This window comes from Macrobrachium rosenbergii, chromosome 5 (genome assembly GCF_040412425.1).
Source record: "Macrobrachium rosenbergii isolate ZJJX-2024 chromosome 5, ASM4041242v1, whole genome shotgun sequence".
Taxonomy (NCBI): domain Eukaryota; kingdom Metazoa; phylum Arthropoda; class Malacostraca; order Decapoda; family Palaemonidae; genus Macrobrachium; species Macrobrachium rosenbergii.
This window is the reverse complement of record NC_089745.1, coordinates 45,996,072-46,011,540: the sequence shown is the minus strand read 5'-3', so window position 1 is coordinate 46,011,540 and position 15,469 is coordinate 45,996,072. Positions and strand designations below refer to the sequence as shown.

Here is a 15,469-nt window from a genome sequence, read left to right as displayed (position 1 = left end):
TATACGGGTTGGAAATCTCCATCAGTGTTTAAACGCCACTACCTTAAATCACTGGAAGCTCTGAAATTCTCTACAGTGACTGCAGGGAGCATTGTCCCTTCCGCCCTAGATTAAAGTATTAATCTTTATTACCCTGTCCTCTTCCCCTCTCGCCTACCTGCCTCATTTACTTACCCTGCCATCTTCTCCTAGGTCAGGCATGCTTTACAGCCTGACTCCTGAACATGTGATATTGTACTTTTGATGCGGTGTTAGTCTTTAAGTTTCTGAGATGTTGTACTTGTCTGTGGTGTTAGTCTTTAAGTTTCTGGGTGCCTTACTAATTTTTGTAACTGTTAGCTTTAAGTTTTGGTACCTTACAGTTGTTGTTTCATGTTTATCCCTAGTTATTAATCAAATTTTACTGTTAATTGTTCTTACTATATATTTTTGCTGCTGGGATAATTAAACTAAAGTTAGTACTGGTCCTTTTATTTATGTCCATCTAACTACTTGTTCTATTGAAGACTTTCTCCAAGCTTAGTATGATTCTCTGTTACGATTTCACCGGGTGACACAGGTCGAACTCAGAAAAGGGATTTTGACAAAGGAAAAATCTATTTCTGAGGGAGAGGGAAGACCTGTGTCACCCGGTGACCCTCCCGTGTTCCAGAATTTCCCACCCGGCTAGGCATACCAAGCTTGGTGGGTGGGTGCTAGCCTGGAATGGGTACAGATGGCGCTGGGGTCGTCGGTTAGCGGGACGGTGAGTGCTGGCTTTGGGTCGGGTCCTCACTTTCCGGGGTTTTTGACATTGGGATGTCTACAGAGCAGAGGCCTGTGGCAGTGGCAATATTCACTCACCCTTATTTATACCGACGTCTATTTGATTATAGATGATCGATCTGGGGGTAGTAACCCCAACATTCCTGATAGCTTTTTTCTCTGGTATTTTTAGCAATACTAATACCTAGAAATTAGTGCTTAATGGTAATTTCACCGGGTGACACAGGTCTTCCCTCAGAAATAGATTTTTCCTTTGTCAAAATCCCTTTTTTAAGACCAGTCACCTTTAATTATTTGATTAGTCTCAGTGCCTGGTCAGCTATGCTTACATGTTGTGGCTGCTGACATTTTATTATGAGACTGTTAATTTTCATATTAGGATAGTTTTTGTTAATTTTCATATGAGGATAATTTTATATAAAGCTGACAAGATTCTGAATAAGCCTTTTAACCATCTATTTGGGATCAATCATGTGTTCTTTTAATTTTTACCAACAAATTTTTACCAACAAGACTTGCTTGTCTTTCCATTATGTTATGCTCACACAGTTACATGTTCATCCAATGTGTTTCATCTTGCAACCTTTGCCTTGGTAGTCTAGAAATAAGTCATTTCTAAATTAATTTAATTGAGATTCACATGTACATATTTGTACATTTTTTTAGTCATATTTAGACTGCATACATTTATTTTTTGACGATAGCAGAGTGTATGTGTGTGTGCGTGTGAGTGCACGTTTCAGGAAATGTTTTTTGGAAACCCTTGCACAATCTTTCTACCCTCGTTACTCACCTGTTCTGGTTTTTCCCATCTCACATCCAGCATCCTCCATCATCTGTACTTTCATTAATTGTTCCTTCTTCCTGGCAGTTTCCAAATACAACTCTTGCTGAGAGTCACTCTAGGGGTCCCCTTCTTACACTTTCAAACACTTTCACTAGTACCTACACCAACTGTTTACAATTACAGGCAGTCTCCATTTATTGGCGGGCTTGGTTATTGGAAATCCTGTTTTTTGGGGCTTGTCTCATGATGAAAATCGATTTTTGGTGCCGATATGCGCCACTCTCTGCTTATCGGCGCCGATAATCAGGTATTGGCTCTGATACAGACCTAACAGGTGCCAATAACCAAAAATCGATGATTTTTGGTGCTTATTGGCACCAATAAGCGTAAAAAATGTGCTGAAAATCACCAATATTGGTTATCAGAACGCAACCCCCACTGATAACTGGGGACTGCTTGTACCAGTCAATATCTGCAATCATCCCAGAACCTATGCTTATATCCAAGAAATTTGAACCTACGTATGTGCTTGCTCTGGATTCTAGTGCCATCATCAATGAAAAATTGAGCAGTCAGATACATAAAACACCCTTGTCTCAGACCCACTTCGACATCAAGTAGGTCACTCTTATGTCTACATGCTATATTTTGATATATATTTTGCTTCCATGAAATTACCTTGGACATCATATATTCTTGAAACTGGAAATTATCAGTTCTGTCAGAAGCTGTATGTCTGCCACATACAGCATTTTCCCTAAACACTCAAGCTACCACATACAACCATTCCATTATCTACGCAATCAAGGGTCCAACTTATTTCTTATTCTTATATACGTGCAGTCTTTGTGATACAAGAGCTACATCATCCCTTACCTTAATCTCTCTCACACCAGACCTATCTTATGCCATTTTCAGTTCTGAGCACCTTATTTGTTTACTTTGGACCTCCCTAGGAACCATAACCTCCAGCTTTACCGAGACATCTGCTGACATACATTCCCTCTTTTCTCTACTGCTCCCATTCACATTCCAAACCTCAAGCTGTTAGATCATATTTTTTTGTTTTTTATATTGGGAACAGTAAGGGATAAGGGCTGGAAACCTCGTGCCCATAGCCACTTTATAATTTTAACACCGCTTAGAATGACAACAGTCTCAGTTGACTTTAAATGAAGAGACTTGCCTACCATTTAAGCAGGGAGTATTTTTTCTCAGTGAAGGGTCCTTAACCATTTCCCATGTGTTTTTAGGAAGATATGATACATAATGTTTTTGGCCCTCAGATGGTATTTCCGAGTTGAAATGTTCACTCTCTGAATAAAGACTAAATATACCTCATTCTAAAGATGGCATTCCAGGTCACAAAGATCAGTACTCAACGAAAAAGCAAAACACAAAAGGGTCAAGTTAACAAGTGAAAAAATCACCGAGAATGTCATGTCAGTTTGTCTCGAGTGACTCTTGGGTTGGATTGTGTGGGTCATAAGTGATCCAAGGGCCAAGTGGAAGATGTTGAAAGCTATAACATATTGATCAATTTACCATCCAAGATATAGGAAATCAGTTAATTCTAGTCTTAACATTTTTTTTTAAATCCAAAGTATTGAAATTCTATGTGCTGTACCTGCATACACTGCTTTTAAATATTCTAGTTATGGGTATTTTTCATTACATTGACTGTTGTGAATTTTGTTTGCCAAATCCTGACTTGGAAAGTTTGACTATTTATGCCATTGTTTTGGTTGACTCTAGTCTGATTCAACTAAACCCTTTGCCATTGAGGTTGACTGAAGTTAGAGAAAACAAGATGCAGCACTAAGGGTAAAGATTAACCCTGATATAGTCAGAGTGTCAATAGATAAAAAGTTTTGACTTAAAGGAAAGTATTGATAACTATTTGTGTATGGTTTAATACCTCCAACAAAATCAGTGTGCATATTATATAATGGCATGTAGTTACTGTGCTGCATATTGGAAATATGCATTTAACAAAAGTAACATATAAGCATTTATTAAACATTTATTGGTGGAAGCAAAAATTAAAATACTGTAAAGTTAATTCAGAATTACCACTAAACGAAATAGAAAATACTCTACAGTATAAAGTCTTAAAATATTTTCAGATGAAATAATAAAAGGACAAAATAGGGAATGAGAAACAGAAGTTGAGAATTACCAGCTGATGGTGACATGGCCGCTGCATAGACAGGCCATGGATCTTGGCCTGTCAGTGTGGCTAATTGGCCTTAATTAATAGATGTATTAATTAGATGGCTGCATATTTATAGAAGAAATCAAGCATACTATTATTGTTTTAACATAGGACTTGCTGACATATGTTTTTCATTTAACAGTGTATTCATACTGTTGATCTGTTTGTATGTTTGCACTGAATGCAGCTTGAAAAGTCATGTAGTATACTGAACATGATTGAGATGGGTTCTTTTGTAGTGTGCAGCCCAAGCTTTTGAGATACAGTAAAGCCCTTTTACTACATTAAAATACCTTGGCATTGAGGTTTAATATTGAAACAACCAATTAGATAACTTTTTACCTAATAAAAGAGGTGTAACCTTTTATACAAAGGTACAAAGTATAGGTTCAGGTTAGCAATTGCACATCTTATGATTTCATGTAAATACTGTAAATAAAGTTTATTGTAATTACAATATGAGTAATAGAGTGTAATTATTCTTGTAAATACCGTATATCAAGTTTAATATGGTAACTGTCTGATTAGTATAAATTTCCTTGTAAATATTGTACAGTATATTACATTTAATGTAGTTTCTATTTTATTCATAAAATTATTTCTTGTAAATACTGTATATTAAGATTAAATTATTAACTATCTGATAGTTAAACATGAAAGAAAATGTAGTTAGAGCACTCAGCCATAAATTGTAGTTTTTATTTTGTCAAAATTTCTATGTACAGTAGCAGTAGCTTAATTTCTGTTTTGCAACACACTGCTTGTAGTGTTTTTTGTTGTTAGTTGCATTCAGTCTGAAGCTATGTACAGTGAATAAGATAAAATTTTAAAGATAAGGCTTCAAAATTAGCATTCCTTCTATGTACACCTTGTTATGTTAGCTCTTGAAATTGATTTAGCAGACTGGTGAGACTTGAATACAGTAGATAGATCTACATTTCCACATGCTGTCACTAATTCATGATGGTTTAATTTTTTATTGCAGATTCATATAATATGAAACAGCGAAGTAGGTATAGACATTAGCACGTTGGTGTATCTTTGAATTCACTTCTCCAAGTTAATGCATACTTACATCTGTAATATATGTAAAACCTTTAAACTGGCAGCATTTTTTTATGGCAACCAAATATCCAAAATCCACTGACAAAATTTTTAGCTTTAACAATGGAAAATACAAATATATCATTATAAATGAACATCCTTAAAAAACAAATTCCTAATTGGCTAGTTGTATTTTATTCGTTTTGAGAATAGTACCCTATGAACTTTTCACTAGGAAGATAAAGTCAAACAAGTCACTTGAGACTTGAGGAGAAATGTTGCAGGATAGGATTAAAATACAGTATAACACAGTAAGGTAGAGTACATAATATGTTGATGTAGGTTTCAGTTAAACCAAGTCGTTTTAATTAATTCAGACACATTTTGTGTGCTTTTGAATGCACTAATTTTTTAACATTTGAGGTGAGTGCATCAAAAAAGTTATTTTATGTGAAAAGAGTATGTTGGAAACTTGAGTATTTGTCTCCTAATATTTTGTTTCTCTAAATTTCATTTTGGCACAGATTATTTTCTGGACTGTAACTTGATCCATAATATCAATAGGAAATTTTAAGCTTTTAACCATTTTAGATTCTGATAACATTAAACTGCATCATCCATTTCTATACCGTTGAGATGTCAATTATGTAAAACACTTCATCCATAGAAAAATAGCTAAAAAATTCGTTAGAAAAATATTTCACCTTGTCTGGTGAAGGGGCCCAATCAAAACTTCATAAGAAATCACTTTATCATAACTGTTCAGATTGAATTATCAGTAAACAAGCATTAAGCTCAATAAATAGGAGGTGCACAGATCATAGACAGAATGATGTTGCACATTGAAAATGAATTAGGAGCTTTATGGATTCCCCATCATGATATTTAAATTTAAGAGCTTGGCACAGGAACCATAAAGGAATTTGTTTAATGTGGGCAGTTGAAATGTTGACTCAGTAATTATATAAATAAAGTTATGTGTTGCCAGTTATTGGAGAAGTGTTGTTCTTCAGGAATGTTGCATGCTTTCAAGCTTATGATAATCTTTCTTTGCTTATTTTTCAAGATTAGTTGTTAGTAGCAGAGTTGGAACATTTTTATTTTTAGTATAAAAGAGTACTAATACATACAATGTTTGAATGTATTCTATAACTTCTTATGAAATAAAGAACTGGTATGCTATTATCGTCAATTGTTTTTCATACTGATTAACTAAATAGTATTTCTGGATCCGGGTCCCGTGTCACCCGGTGAAATAGTCCATTCAGCACTTATTTCTAGGTAATTCCGTTGCTAGATACCAGAGAAAGCTAAATGAAATGCTGGAGTTACTACCCCCAGAGCGAGCTCCACTAGATGGAGTCGTGTATGGAAAAGGGTGAACTACAAAAACACGGAACCTTATCCTATAGAGATTCCCAATGTCAAAAGTCCCAACGAGAGAGGTGCCGATACAAGCCCATGCACTACTCTCGGACTGTATACAAGGCAACACTAGCCGCATTCCATTTTAGCACGTTTTTTCGTTCACACGTAATTTCGTTGTGATCCTTATTTTGTGCTCTATTTTGGATTTTTAATGGCATCCTCGCAAGGTTCTTCTTCAATTACTTGAGTACCAGTGTTTTGTTGTTTTTTAGGCGATTGAGGCTTCTTATTTTCCTTTAGTTTAATAATTAAAGGGATTTATAACGCCCGTCTCGATCTCCTATCACGTCGTCTCTTGACCTCTCTTGGTCTTGGGTCGGCATGTTTGTTTCGTGTTTTTTATTTGTATCCCTTTTTATTTGGGATATTTTACCATTAATGATCCCTAACTTTAGTGGGTTTGATTAATTTTTGTTTGTTCTGTACCCATTTAACGAGAAGTGCTGTTTAGCGTTTAGGCTACGAGCTACTCCCTCGGGCCCATTAGCTTTTTATCATGGCTTCATTACGAGAGTGATTTTTATTACGGAAGTGATGTTTAGCGTTTAGGCTACGAGCTACCCACTCAGGCCCATTCGCCTTTTATCATGGCTTCATTACGGGAGTGATGTTTAGCGTTTAGGCTACGAGCTACCCCCTCGGGCCCATTCGCTTTTTATCGTGGCTTCATTACGAGAAGTGTTGTTGAGCGTTTAGGCTACGAGCTTCCCCCTCGAGCCCATTCGCTTATTATCATGGCCTCATTATGCTTTATTTTTGTCACTCACTTCTCTTAGCCTTTGGGGATCTTATTTTCATTGGTACTGTTACGGTTTTTACTTTGTTTTTATAATTTTGTTTATTTTGTGAATTTTGTGTTCCCTTCCTGGTCAAGTGCTGTCTTGCTGTTTAGGCTACGTGGTTCCCCCTCGGGCCTATTCGCTTCTTATTTTGGCTTTATTTTGCCTTGTTTTAGACTCACTTCTCTAAGTGTATGGGAACATGATTTTCATTGTTACATTTAATTTTTGACCTTGTGCTTGGATGCTTTTGAATTTTGTTAATTTTGGGATACTTTCATTTAACTGGAGGTCGGTCATGTCCCTTCACGTCCATGTTGTGTTGGGCCTGCCTATCCTCCTACATGTACCTTATAGACAATTTTTGTTTTATTATGGTTTTTTTTTTTTTTTTTTTTTTTTTTTTTGAGTTATTGGTTAGCCTTTACCCTTCTCCTAGGCTTCCTTCCTTTACATCGTCTCAGTTAGGTTAGCCTAGGGGTTGGCTGTAACATTTTTTCCCTTCGGGGAAAAATTCGTTAAGGAGGGGACGATCTCGATCTGTACGTATGAGTTTCATGTCGGTGATCTCGTTCTGTACATGTGTGTTTTATGTCTGGTGCTTCCCTTTGTTTGGTTTTGGCTTGGATATATTGCCTACGTCCACCCTCTCCCTGTTTCGGCTTTTCACTTAGGCTAATGTTCCTAATAAGTTAAGCTGGAATAGCGAGGGTTTACCTGCGTAGCCTATCCTAGTTCAATCCTTCTTTGGGTTGCTTACTAATGGTGACCGGGAGTGCTCTCCCCACTCCTGTTCACACTTCTTTTTACTGACTATATATATGTTATTTTGTGGTTTCGAGAGTCCCCTTCTCTCCCTTTTATCCTTTGCTCTCTCTCCCCTTGGTTTGTTTTCAAAGTTTGTTAACTTTCCAAGGCTTGAGAGCAATTATCCTTATTTTATGTTGTAGCCTACATCCCCTCCTTCTGCATTGATTGATTGTCCTTCGGTGTGTCTGAGTTGGCACTCCACCTGGACCTGGAGGTGACCAGGAGTGCTCTCCCCACTCCTGTTCACACTCCTTTTATCTTTCATTGCTCTCCTGGCCGTAGAGGTTTTTGCCCTTCCTCTCTTTTTCTCTCGCTCTTGTCGTGCAACACAGCTTACATAGCGAGGGGATCTATGAGAATCTCTGGCGCCCGGGGAGTGCTGTCCCACCCCTGGTCGCTGCTTCGGGTTACCAACCTCCTGGCCTATCCTCCCCCTTCCTTTTACGTCGACTATTTCCCTTCGTGGTGCTTCCTACATGTTCGCACCTCACTGTTGGGATCTCATACGAGGCCAGTTAGCGTTCTCCACCTAACTGTCTTCTGCTTTATTTACTTTCGGCGTTCCCCCTCCTTTTTGCTACTACCTGTTCGGTGTCTCGTTATCTTGTTGGGCGCTCTCCTTGCTTACTGCTACGGCGGTTTTAGTGTTTAGCGGTCGGCGTTTATTCCCCCCCCACCGCTATCACTTCGTTCAGGATATCCTCCTCCGGGGGTTTTCCTCTCTTGGCTCGGAGTGCGCCCACTTCCGAACAGTTCATAACCTTCCCACATTTTGTTCAAACATGATCGCTTCGGAATGTTCCGTTGACTCTGTTTTTATGTCTATGAGTTTTGTCCTGTTAGTCCGGTTTTCTCTCCGGTTTTCTCCGGGGGTTTTCTTGGTCTGACTAGGCTGTGGCTGCTACGGTACTCTGCTCCGGCATCCGTTCTAGCATGCCCTTTTCTCATACGTTTTCGGCTGGTTTTGTCAAGTGCAGGAATGCTCCGCTATCCTGCAACAAACCAGCGGTCACGGAGTCTATAGCTCCCATTCCGGTGCGCAGTCTGTTTTGGATTTATAGTTTGGCACGTAAGGTTATGAAGTACGCTATGCTCTCCTCGAGCAGGCTTCTTGATGAACCCGTAGGTTTTATATATACCTGTCGGTTTCGTCTCCGCCAAACTCCGCCTCATGTGACTTATTCTTGATTCGAAGGTTGTAAATGTACGCTATGCTCTCTCCGAGCAGGCTACTTGATGAATCCGTAGGTTTTATTTACACCAGTCGGTTTTATCGCCGCCAAACGCCGCCTCCTTTGGCTTATTATTAGTCGTTTGGCACGCGGCAGATTGCGTTATGCGCTATGCTCTCCCGAGCAGGCTACCTGATGAATCCGTAGGTTTCATATATACCTGTCGGTTTTACCTCCGTCAAGCTCCGTAAACCTATCGGTTCTCCGCCTCTTGTGGCTTATTAATAGTTAATCTTTTGGTGTTTGGGCTCTCTCTGGGCGAGATTCTCGGTGGATCGGTAGGTTTCATATACGCCTATCGATTTCCTCCGCCAAACTCCGTTTCCGGGCGAGATTCTCGGTAAATTGGTAGGTTTCATATACACCTATCGGTTTTTCCTTTGCCAAACTCCGTCTTATATAACTTATTGATAGTTGTTCCTCCGGTGTCTGGGGTCCTAATTTTTCCCCCTCCTGGAGGCCGGCCGCAAGTCTCGTAACTCTTCGCTTCAAGTTAATTGTTTACGGAGAGTTTTCTGAAGACGTTGTGGCCTTCTGTCTCGTTCTCGGACCTGTGAACATCGTCCCGGAGCGATAAGTAGGTGCGGGAATAATTGAGGCAAACCTTTTCCGCTTAGCTCGGAATTAGGTGAGGCAAACTTTTCCTTTAGGGGATTCGTTACCTTCTCGTCCCTTTTCGGCGGTTCCTGGTCTACCGTCCCTAAGGTGAAGTCAGTAAAAAAAAAAAAAAAAAAAAAAAAAAAGACCCTTCTTTTTAAACCAAGAAGACCCGCTCCGGGGCCCCCTCAAGGACGTCTCGGATCTCTAATCCGGTGCCATCTACGAGTTTGGCCTCGTCTTCTGGAAAGGGACACGGCCCAAGCAAAGCAAGGCGGTTACCCCCTCCTTCCTTTGTTGAAAACTCTTTTACGGGTCTCCTTATAAGGAGCTCGTTTTGAGGGTCATTGTCAACCTATTAAACTAACTATCTACCTCATGGTCCATGCCTTCCCTTTCCCAGGAGCTTAAATCCCAAGAGATTAATCTCAAGACTCATTGTCAATGGATCACCTGTTAAGTCCTGCTCCGTTCCGGAATTCTATCGTTCCGGACATCTCCACCTCTTTTCCCCTCCAGTCTGGGGAATCTTGGTGCCTTCCCTTTATGCTTCCCAGCATGAAGGCACCCTCCTGTCGGGGGTGTGGGCACACGGAGGTTGGTGGAAGGGCATTTCTTCCCTTCCGGTCTGGTATCCTCTTATCCGGGTTTTACCAGACTGTCAGAACGAGCATGGCATCTGTCTGGCAGGATCCATAAGTGAGCCCTCAGCTGGGGGCTGGACACATCGTCTCCCTGAGAACTCTAACGGAGTGGCAGGCGGAGAATTCCAAGTTCACGCCAGCTGTGGGGTCTTACCGTGCTCTCTTTGAGAGCCCTGTTTCTTACCCCTTGTGCTCCGAATGTAGCCCCTCTTATCAACAGGCTTGTTTTGAAAATGTATCGCTGAGGCATTTCCGGGAGACAGATATCACAGATACATTCACAGTGAATCTTCTAACCCCGGACTACGCTCCTAATTTATTCAGCGTACAGCTCCCTAAGCTTCCGGAGTCAATTTTCGGAAGCTGAAACAGGGTGTAAGTCAGGCTTGCCCATTCCGCCTTGAGCTGAAAAATCTTATGAACAGTTTCACCTGGAGAATTAATCTTTTCCCCAGGTGGGCGTTGTTACGGCCCGTCTGGGGCTACTGTTGTTACCCAGGGCCTCCGTTCTCATGGGTGTCTACCCTACGAGCAGAAATGGTCTGATCTTGCCGGGACCTGTCCCAAGTCCGGCAAGAAGTTCATGTAGTTCAAGAGCCCCCCTGCTCAGGCGGTGGTGCAGGCTCTTCAGGTCTCTGCCCCTAGACAGCCGTCAGCTCTCACTCCCAGCCTCCACCTCGATGTGTACGGGTTCAGCCAACACATCAGCCCCTTGTAACACCCCCGTGTGTCTCTGCCTCCCCCACGTGCCCGCCGGAGTTTTCTTTGCTTCATACGAAAACCTAGGGAAAGAATTTTCACTAGACGTTTGGCCAGAGGCTCTGACCCTCGGGGTTATCATAGGAGCAGGGATGCCTCCTACTCCTCTCCGAGAAATTGGGAAGGCATTCGCTTCACGGGAGGCAATCAAGCCTCCTCCCTGTAGTATTTCTCATATGGGTGGGAGGCTGTACCATTTTCGGGGCCACTGGAACTTCAGTTCCTGGGCCCAGAGTATAGTTATCAGGGCCCGGGGTGGAGCTGGACTGTTGTTCCCCCCCCCAATCAGGTTCAATCAGCCTCCAGCCAGAGTTCTGGGGGTCTTTGTGAATGGCCTGTCAGGCCTTTTCAGTCTGCCAAGGAAGTTCCCTTCCACTGGAAAGTTTTTCCGGGCGTGTCCCGTTTGTTTTCCTTATTCATGCGGCAAGTCTCGGTTGCTTACAGTCTTGTGGGTTCAGATCCTACTGCGCTGTGGAGCCGTAACCACCTCTATAGGCCTTTCCGGCGCTTCCTTTCACATCTCGGTTGCAGAAAGGTCCTATCCCTTCTTGGGATTCAGACTCGGGGAGCAGGCGTACCCCTTCATGTTCATGCCCTCCTCAATGCGGCTCCAGAGTCTTTGCCAGTTTGAACAATACCGTAGTTCAGCAGCTCCGGTATTAGGAGGCTATGCTAGCTGCATGTCTAGTTGCCTGGCTCATTTGGGCACCCAGCGTCGGGAATTGCCTGAGGGCGCCGGTCATTATAATCGGTTTTTAGAGTCTTTGGGTTTCTAAGTAACCAGGTAGGAATCCCACCTGATTCAGGAGGGTAGCCTTCCGTAGTTATGAAGCCAGTGGAAGTGGAAAGAGATAGCAAGGGCATCCTATCATTTCATTATCTCAAGCGTACCTCTCCCCGTGCCCAAGAAAAGGTCCTGGGTTTTCTCCAGTTTGCTTCAGTGACGGTTCTCCTTCTAAAGTCAAGGCTGGAGTTTATGACCGGGGTATGGTGGAGTCAGGGACGTGTCTCCTTGATTCCTCCTGCTTGAATAGTGGCCTCCGGCCTTGCACAACTGTCAAGTGCTTACCGAAGTCAGTTCCTCTCCAGCTTTCCCCTCCGGCCTCAGTTTTCCACACCGTCACCTCTCTGGGCGGGTGAGGTGGATATTTTTTGGCCCAATAAAGTACATGGTACTTAGTCGGTCACGTTCCGGCAGTTCCATATCAACGCTTTGGGGGGCGGTGACAGTCTTCCTGTCCTTGGGAAACTTCTTCCCCCCAAGAGGTTTCCTTTTAGGCTGGTTCTGAGCAAAACAGCAATAGTGCGCTGCGTAAACAAGTGGTTTTGGACTCGAATTGCTTCGTTCAGGTTATGGTTCATTCTTCTCCATAACCAACAGACGCAGGTGCCTCTGTCTACCACCCTTCTCGTAGGGGTCCAAAAGGTCACTGCTTTTTCCCTATCCAGGGCCTCCCCCCTGGTGCCGGAATAGTCCTTAGGCGGAGCGTCATTCAGGTAGTCTTGTGACCTTTTCCTGGGCTTGGAAGTAGGTCTGTTTGCAACCCAATTCAGCCACAAACTATCAAGCTGTCCCGTCTGGTATAAACTCAGCCTGCGTCAGCCCCCTCAAACTCTGATATCCTGGCTTTGTGGTCTTTGTGAATCTTACAGTTTAGGAGGAAACTGATATTGGTCCTGTTATTACTGTTTTCCTGAAATCAGTTAAGGGATCCTACTCTACTGCAGTATGGTTCTGCAGTTAAGTAACTAGCACTCTTCACATAGTTTTCCAAGCTACAGTACTGATGCGGCCGCATTGGCCTCGAGGAAAGTGTTTTGTTGGAACCAGACTCACAGGCCCTTAACTTTCATCCCTAAGGTCTGTGTTCGTCTAAGAACAGTACTCCGTCCACATTCGGTTTCCTGGTCTTTGAGTAATGTATCGGAGTTAGCTTCGGTAACCAACAATCATCTTGTTCTTACCTTTCCTTGTTAAGGAGTCCCAAAAATTTTTAATCAGCTTAGCTTCTAGTGTTAGTTTTCCTGTACTGTCTGCCCTGTCTGGCGGAACCAATCAGTTTGGTTTCCCCTCATCAGGGGTAGTGTTGTTGTGAATTCCTCACCCTAACTTTCTATCTACAATTGAAGGTCCTCATTTTCGGTGGTCACCTTGGAAAGTACTCCCCTTTACAAGGTCTGTTTCTGTGTCCAGTTTTCTCCTTGCAGGCTTTTTTTTAGACAGGACCTCGCAATTTTGTCAGGTCCTCTCCTTTAAAAAAAGGGGGCACTGTCATTGGGTCTGCTATTAGGCAGGAAGTATTTTCTTAATACAAGCCTATTCAGGTGCTATTCTAAGCTCATGATCTTAGACGGTGACCACTTACATTATTTTCATTACATGAACGTAGAGGACCTTACTTATGTTCAGGGTAGAATTCTCCTAGTTTTCAACGTTTCTATTTAAGTCTTTAATAGCGTAAGAATGATGTTTATTTCTCTGTTACTATTTCACCGGGTGACACAGGACCCCGATCCAGAAAAAGGATTTTGACAAAGGAAAAATCTATTTCTGGAGAGGGGCCCGTGTCACCCGGTGACCCACCCGTTTTTCATTCTCTCCCTCCCTTGATAAACTTCATTCTAGTGAGGTGGGTGCTAACATGGAATGCGGCTAGTGTTGCCTTGTATACAGTCCGCGAGTAGTGCATGGGCTTGTATCGGCACCTCTCTCGTTGGGACTTTTGACATTGGGAATCTCTATAGGATAAGGTTCCGTGTTTTTGTAGTTCACCCTTTTCATACACGACTCCATCTAGTGGAGCTCGCTCTGGGGGTAGTAACTCCAGCATTTCATTTAGCATTCTCTGGTATCTAGCAACGGAATTACCTAGAAATAAGTGCTGAATGGACTATTTCACCGGGTGACACGGGCCCCTCTCCAGAAATAGATTTTTCCTTTGTCAAAATCCTTTTAGTATTTTGTTTCAAATGATCGTAAAGTCTTTTGTTAAGGTGCAACTATCTAAATATGTTTGTCTATGTTTTATATAATTTTGATTTACAGAATAGGTGTGTGTTATGTATTTATTTGTATTGAATTGTTGACCTTTGGTGAAATCAGATGGGTTGGTATTGATTTGCTTTGTACAGTATGCAGATTTTATAGGTTGCACTGGATTTAGTTTGAAAATGTTTTAACAGGATTGACTTTATGCACTAAGAGACATGAAGTATTATGTCCTCAGAAATATTGATATATTACCTTCTGGTAGCATCTCACATTTACTTTTGGTACTTTCAGCAGCCCAATTTTAATTTAAAGAGGAAGTCTGTTCTGATCCCATACTTCTCTTGACATTTTATTGATCTGAAGATAAAGTGTCAAGAGCTTGTGTCCTGTTTTGTTGAGCAACCCTTTCAAATTTATGTTGAACTTTTCTGGCTTTGTATGAAGTATTGTTTTAATATCTGAGGTAGCTCTGTGCTCCCTCTTCTTCTAGTTATATAGTAGAGTGAAAGCATTCTGTCCTATAAATGATCTGATTCTTACTTCCAACTTTATTTATCTTTGGCTTCAATGAATTGTATTGTTACCTCCATCTCTGCTTTACCGACATTACTTTGGGCATTGCTCTTAAGAGTTTCCTGAATTTTCTCATTTTTTATGGTGGTCTTCACAATCCCAGAAATAGTTAGTAAAGTCGTAAGCTTGAGAATCCAGTATTATTACTGACATACTGTTTAATCCCTGAATGTGGATTTTTTTGCTGCTTCCTGCCTCTCTTTAAGGTTTCTGGTGTCCAGTTCATTTACTAGGTTATTTCTCTGTGATACTGTATTGTCATCATTATGGGTCTCTCTTGGCTTGGTTGGCTAGCATACATTTCTTGATCTTCATTTGATAAAATGGCCTTTCAGTTTCAGGTACTCTATTAGATTGATGCACTTTTGTAGTTCCCCAACTCCCAACAGAGTTGGGGTTTTGCCACTTGTTTCCTGATTTTTGGGCTAGTTTACTGGCCTTGAAGAGAGTCAAAATGCTAGTTCGTTGGTTTTTTAATTTTTTGTTATAAGCTAGTTAAAGCAATTTTTATGTTTAGAGGATTTTGAATGCAAATTCTGTCCACTTAAGAGCAGTTGCTGCCATGGAAAAGTGTGTATTCAGCCCCACTATGATGTGGAGTATATTGACTACATTGATGCTAAAATACAGTTTGCATACCAGAATATTCAGTTGTGTTTGTTATTTTGAAGATGAACTTTTATGCTCATACCTCGGGTTGATTGTATTTATTATTAAATCTAATTTTATTAACATATGAACCATGACCATATTAAATTTATGCTCTGTAAATGTATGCACCCTGTATAAATTTCTTGCTGTGATTAACATTGCATGCAGTAATAACGTGTAAATTCCTGCGTGT

At 41.2% G+C, this 15,469-nt stretch overlaps 1 protein-coding gene across 6 annotated transcripts in view; it reads left to right on the top strand.

The window, feature by feature from the left end:
- The window catches only part of LOC136838739 (anoctamin-4), a 228,983-nt gene that overhangs the window by 143,451 nt on the left and 70,063 nt on the right, over nt 1-15,469 (top strand). For 3 of the 6 annotated variants that reach the window (XM_067104191.1, XM_067104187.1, XM_067104185.1), the window contains one exon: nt 4,753-4,776. The exons of the other annotated variants lie outside the window; for them this stretch is intronic. In XM_067104191.1, the coding sequence (XP_066960292.1) occupies nt 4,753-4,776 (24 nt within the window). The remainder of the gene's footprint in view (nt 1-4,752; nt 4,777-15,469) is intronic. 6 annotated transcript variants of the gene reach the window in all.